Source organism: Plecotus auritus (genome assembly GCF_963455305.1).
Source record: "Plecotus auritus genome assembly, chromosome: 7".
Lineage (NCBI taxonomy): Eukaryota > Metazoa > Chordata > Mammalia > Chiroptera > Vespertilionidae > Plecotus > Plecotus auritus.
The window spans coordinates 26,029,054-26,035,330 of NC_137774.1; the positions used below are offsets into that span (position 1 = coordinate 26,029,054).

The following is a 6,277-nucleotide window of genomic DNA, read 5'->3' on the forward strand; positions in this document are numbered from 1 at the left end:
GTGTATGTCTGTGGGTGGATCTGGTGAAGCTACAGCTCCCTACAGGTCTGCGAGGGCCATACAGAATAGCTGTGTGCCTGTCATGTTGCTCACTGTGGCCTCAGCACCTAACACAATGCCTGGTAGGGCCTCAATGCATATTTGTGGAATGGATGCATCTGCTGTGACCTTGCCTGTCACAGCTCTTGGGTCAAGCATTGGGTTTGTACTTGTACACCTATTAGGACCTGGTGCCTTTGGTCAGGGGCAGTGTTCACCCGGAGTCAGGCCAGCCCCGGGTCAGTGGACACCTTTGCAGAGACTGGTCCTGCCAGGCTGAGGCTCAGACCCAAGACCATGAGGGAGCCTTCCCTCCCTGGCATCTTTCAGCTGTAATACCCAAGAACCTTCTTCCCACCCTCCCCTGCCCACCTCAAAACCTCAGCATTCTGCAACCACTTTCACAAAAACTGTCCTCTGGCCACAGTGGGGCCATTGGCCACAGGCCTGATTGGATCTCTTTATCTCTCAGCTCCGATGGCCCCCATGGAGACAGCTGCAGTAGAGCAGGGCTCAGGGCCTGGTGGGCCTGCTCTTGTTCCCAGGGGTTCCTGGGAATGGGGTCCCTTGCACCTATTCTCATGACAAGAACACTGAGGTCAAACTGTGGTGGCTTCACACTGGGTCGAGGCTGGGGCAGGCCAGGTGTGTGTGCACATGTGTGCATGTGTGTATGTATATGTTCTGGTGCTGAGGACTCTCCTGAGAGAGGCAGGTTGTTCTGTTTTGTTTGTTTATTTATTTGTTTGTTTATTGATTTCAGAGAGGAAGGGAGAGGCAGAGAGAGGTAGAAACATCAATGACGAGAAAGAATCATTGATTGGCTGCCTCTTGCATGCCCCCAACTGGGGATCGAGCCGGTAATCCAGGTTTGTGCTCTGACCAGGAATCAAAGCTGGGACCCTTCAGTCCACAGGCCGACACTATATCCACTGAGCCAAACCAGTTAGGGCTGGCTGTTCTGTCTTTAGCAAGACCAGAAAAAACTTACTATGGGGCCTTGGAGAGGTGGCCTGGGAGCCAATACCACCCTGGGTACCTTGAGCAAGGGGGACCAAGGCAGAGAGGAAACTAGGCACAACAGTGATGTGGGAGAGGGATACCAGATGGATGTCAAGACTAAATAGGCCAAAATCAATGTAGGGAGGGAGAGAGAGAAACGGGAAGGGGGATATAGAGAGGATATCTATCAATGTAGGGGGAAGAAGGAGATAAAGAGCCCTTCCTAGAAAACTATATCAGGTCCCAAATGCATATTCACAAATATGAATGAATGAACAAATAAATGGACCTCCCATTCCTGTTTGCAAGATGTGTAGAGTCTGAAAATGGGGGTGGGTAGGGGAACAGCAGTAAGAAGTCAGAGTCTTGCATACATGCCCTGAATTTATGTGCTTTCTCTTCTCTGTCTCACCCTTGGGGAAGTTGCGTGGCCCCTTGGAGTTCAGCCTCCACCCTCTCCATGCCTCCCTCACTGCACTTAGGAATTTCTGCCCTACTTCCAAAACACTACTCAACTGATGAAAGGATAAACGCCAGGCATAATAGTAACAATAATATTAATCCTTACATAGGTTTGATGATTTACTTCATATTGAATCTTATAACAAATCTGTGAGATTGTAGGAACAGATGTTGTTTTATGCCAGTTCAGTAAGAAAGAAACCATGAGTGCAAGAGAGGCCAGGTGGCTCAGCCAAGGTTACAAGTTTGGTAGATAATGGAACATGGGCTCGTAATTTAGGGCTAAGTCTCCAGGCTCTGCACTTGCTCTATCACTCTGGACAAGGGACAAAAGGGGTATTGGGAAAAGAGGTCAAAATACAGAAAATAGAACTGCTCTTGTGGAGAAATGCTATCATCACAGAAGGAAACTGTCCATCAGGAAGGTGGAAAGGAGGGAGTGACTTTCCAGAATGTTTCCATGGGAATATACTTTATTGTCATGGGAGTGTTCAAATCATATATCACAATCAAAAACAAAGAAATTTTCCTTTGCCTAAAAGTCTGAGTAAGTTTAGTTTCAGAACTCACTCATTTCTACAATGACCTTCACAACATATCCACAAGTTATGAAGAGAAGAGATACTAGTTCTCTGTCCACTCTACAAATGGAAAACAAAGCCAAAGAGAAGTGACCTACCCACTGTCACTCTTTTTTACAAACCAGTCGCTGTCTCCCTAATCTCTTCACCGCTGCCTGCATCTCCTGGTTCCTCAGGGTGTAGATCATGGGGTTGAGCATGGGGGTCATGACGGTGTGGCTGATAGACACAGCCTTGTCCATGGAGAAGGCAGTGAAGGGCCGGGCATAGAGGTAGATGCTTGGAATGAAGACCATAGACACCACGACGATGTGGGTGGTGCAGGTGGAAGCTGCCTTCCTCCTGGCCTGCTCTGAATGGGACCTTAGCATCACCAGGATGACCAAGTAGGAGGCCAGGAGGAGAAGGAACCAGATGACATCCAGCAACCCACTGTTGGAGATCATGAGGAACTCTAGGAGGGAGGTGTCAGTGCAGGCAAGTTTCAGCACTTGTGGGACATCACAGTAGAAGTTATCCAGGACATTGGGGCCACAGAAAGGCAGTGGGAGCATCAGAGCCAGTTGGGTAATGGAGTGGACAAAACCTGCCATCCACGCTGTTACCACCAACCCCACACAGAGCTGAGTGTTCATGATGGTGACATAGTGGAGGGGCCGGGAGATGGCAACAAGGCGGTCATAGGCCATCACTGAGAGGAAGAAGACCATGGCACCTCCCAGAAAATGGAAGAAGAAGACCTGGGTCATGCAGCCCAGGTATGAGATGGTCTTCTTCTCAGAGAGGAAGTCCACCAGCATCTTTGGGGCAGTGACTGAGGAGAAACAGAGGTCTAAGATAGCAAGATTTCGAAGCAGAAAGTACATGGGGGTGTGAAGCTGGGAGTCTGCGGTCACTGTGATCATGATGAGGAGGTTTCCCAGAACAGTGGTGGTATAGACCAGCAGAAACACCAAAAACAGGAAAAGCTGGAGCTCCCAAGTCTGTGAGAGCCCCAGGAAGACAAATTCTGATATCCAGGTGAGGTTCCCTGACTCCATGGTGTGTTTTCCATACACCCGAGGAAAATGAACCAACACGTAGATACATGAAGTCACTTTCAGTGCTCAGGAGCTAAATCAATTTGTCCAGGTCCATATGTTGGTCATCCTCATGTGCAGACCATATAACCAGGTGCTGATTAAGTGACCTCATCTCTGGAGGGTTTACAGTTGCTGCTGGAATAAATATTTATGAGATCTTAAAGCCATCCAGAGACACATGCAACCTGCCTTTTCAAAGATTCAGTGTAATAAGCGGTGGGAAGACACTTGGAGTCCAACAGACCTGCAGTCAAACTTCAGGGCTGCTATGTCCTTGAGATTTGACCTTCAGTAAATTACTTAATCTCTCTGGATCTCAGTTTCCACATCTGCAAGGTGAGAATAAAAATGTTTTCTTTGTAGACTAGTCTAAGTAACACATAAAGTTCCTCAAACAGTGTCTGGAATAATAAATGATAATCACTCTCCTCTGTATAGTCTCCTACTCCAAAGACACCCTCTCTTCTTCCTGTCTCTAATACGTTTTTCTACCCATCATTTTTCATGCAACATTTAACACATTATAATGTTGAACTTTTCATGTATCTGTGTTTTTCCTCCATAATTCATTGTAAGTTCCCAGAGACATAAATGTGGATCTTACAGTTTATTTGTGCCCAATCTTGCTGATAGATAATACTCAAAAAGCTTGTGATATTGGCTCCTGCATGGGTGAATAGCTATAGGGTGAGCCCCCTGCACCTTTCTAATGTTGGTGGCCCCTTACTGAGTGAAGACAGGACATGCATGGTGTATATACTGAGACAAGAGAGATGGGTGAGAGAGATTCTCTGGATTAAGAAATAGATGATGATGAAATTGTATGCAGGGGACTCAGAGAGCTCTTTTGAAAGGAATAAGAATTTTAAAATATGTTACTGAATAAAGGGTAGAAAACAAAGGGTGATGTTGAGATAAGAGGAATAGAATAGGCAAAGGAATAAAGAAGGGAGATTAAGAGGAAGTGAGAAAAAGGAATAGAGCAAGTGAAGGAAGGGAGTGGAGAGGTAATGAAGTGGTGGGAGAGAACAGGACCAAAGTGGAGAAGGGGATGGAAGATGAGAGATAGAGGGTAACGAATGAGAGGCTAAGTGGCCTCCCAATCCCACCACCGTGTCTCAGTCTCCCATCCTCTCCCAGCTGCCTACTGCAATCCATTATCTATTAGAAGTCTTGTTAGTCTCATCCTTCTGCTTCCATTTGCTTGCACTCCAGCCCATTTTCTAGACAGCTGTCAAAGTGATCTTTCTAAACTCACATCTGATCTTGTTTCTCCCTCATTGTAATCTTTTGATTGTGTGCCCACAACTTAAAACTCAGACTCTTAGAAGTCCCCTACCGAGCTTTTGTAAATCAATTCAAGGTAGAAAAACATACTTACGTTTTCTGACTTAATGTATTAGTAGGCAATTTATGTGATCTTGTTTTAAGTGACTATGTGGAGAATTTTACGGTGTATTTCCTTACCCTTTACTCTCAGCATCCTCCCTCTAACCCACAGGGCCAATTCCTCACTCGATTCTTAAAAGCCTGTGTTTTCACATGCTACCTGAGGCATCAGTTTTCAACATCACATTTCCCTGCATTACTGTCTGACGCTCTCTTCACATTTGAGACTTACTCCCATCAAGTCCATGTCACTTGTTTTTTTCCCCACTCTCTAGCAAGTGTTTCTAGATCCTTCTTATAGCTGATCTATTTACAGCTGGAGAAACCCTGGTCTCTCATAGTCCTTCAGCCCAGAAGGAGAGGCATCAGGTCATACATCTTCTTGAACATCCTTTTCCTGCAGCCTCAGTTTCCTACCCACTGCCCATACATCATGTACACAATGGGTGTGACCCTAGGGGATGAGGCAATATCTTCAGGGAGAAACGATTGGACTGGGCTCAAGAAGCAGGACTGGGCTGATTACCACTGGGGCCGAAGGAGCAATGGGAGTTGTTAAAAAGTTTCTAAATGTCTCAAAAACACATACTCTTTGAGAGTTCCTCCTTGGGGGCCAAAGGTACCAAGAATAATGAACATTTAGAGATTTGTGGAATGTAGGATTCTCAGGCCAAGATCCAAAAGATCAAGAGTCTCTTCAAAAGGAACAGACTCTCTTCAAGTTTTAGAACCTGTTTCTTAGACCAGTGATTCTTTCTTACCCTTGAATCACCTGCAAAGTTTGTTGAAAAACAAATTAGTGTGCCCCAGCCCCAGGCTTTTTCATTCAGCTGGTCAACAGCGAGGCCAAGAATTTGCATTTGTAACAAGCTCTCAGATGCTGCAGACGCTCCTGTTCCTGGGACAACACATTGAGAACCACTGACTTGTTCCTCAGCACAGCAGACTGTTCGCTCTCATGGAATCAAGATTAACTGGTTTGAAACTTTCCTTTCTTCTCCTTCTCCTCCTTTCTTTCTCTTTTTCTTCTGCTTTTAAACTTAATATAAAATCTTTACTTAGGTGGGAAAATGTTTGTATACGACAATGGAAACTTATTACCCTGTAAACCTTGTCCTTTATTTTGCCAACCAGACCCCCAATGTTGATTCACCATCCATATCCTAGTCTACTCACATCATCTATAAAATGCTAGCATTCATGCCCTGGCCAGTTAGCTCAGTGAGTTAGAGCGTCATACCCATATGCCAAGGTTGTGGGTTCAATCCCCGGTTAGGGCACATACAAGAAGTAACCAATGAATGCATAAAGAAGTGGAACAACAAGTTGAAGTTTCTCTCTCTCTCCCCACACCTAAAATCAATCAATAAATATATTTTTATTTTTTAATCTTTATTGTTGAGAGTATTACAGTTGCCCCCGCGCTTTCTCACACCATCTCTGGCCTTCACCACCCTACTGTCTGTGTCCATAGGTAAAATCTTTGGTTAATCTCTTCCTGCCCCCGTTCCCCCTTCTGTCTGAGATTTGTCAGTCTGTTCCATGCCTCTGATTCTGTTTTATTCACCAGTTTATTTTGTTCATTAGATTTCTTGTTCTTTTATCTTGATTTTTAGATTTCATTGTTGATAGATGTGTACTTGTTGCCATTATGGGAGAGCTGTGTGCTGGAGGCGAGGCCTAGCTGTGAAGCAAGGTAGGCTGGTGCTAGAGCCAGGTCTT

General features: G+C 45.3%; 1 protein-coding gene across 1 annotated transcript; it reads right to left on the reverse strand.

Moving 5' to 3' along the window:
• Positions 1–2,188: 2,188 nt before the first annotated feature.
• Positions 2,189–3,124, reverse strand: OR4D2 (olfactory receptor family 4 subfamily D member 2; the record flags this gene model as incomplete). Its single annotated transcript, XM_080680161.1, has 1 exon — positions 2,189–3,124. One exon carries the CDS (start codon positions 3,122–3,124, stop codon positions 2,189–2,191), a length of 936 nt encoding a protein of 311 aa, XP_080536287.1.
• Positions 3,125–6,277: the final 3,153 nt, after the last annotated feature.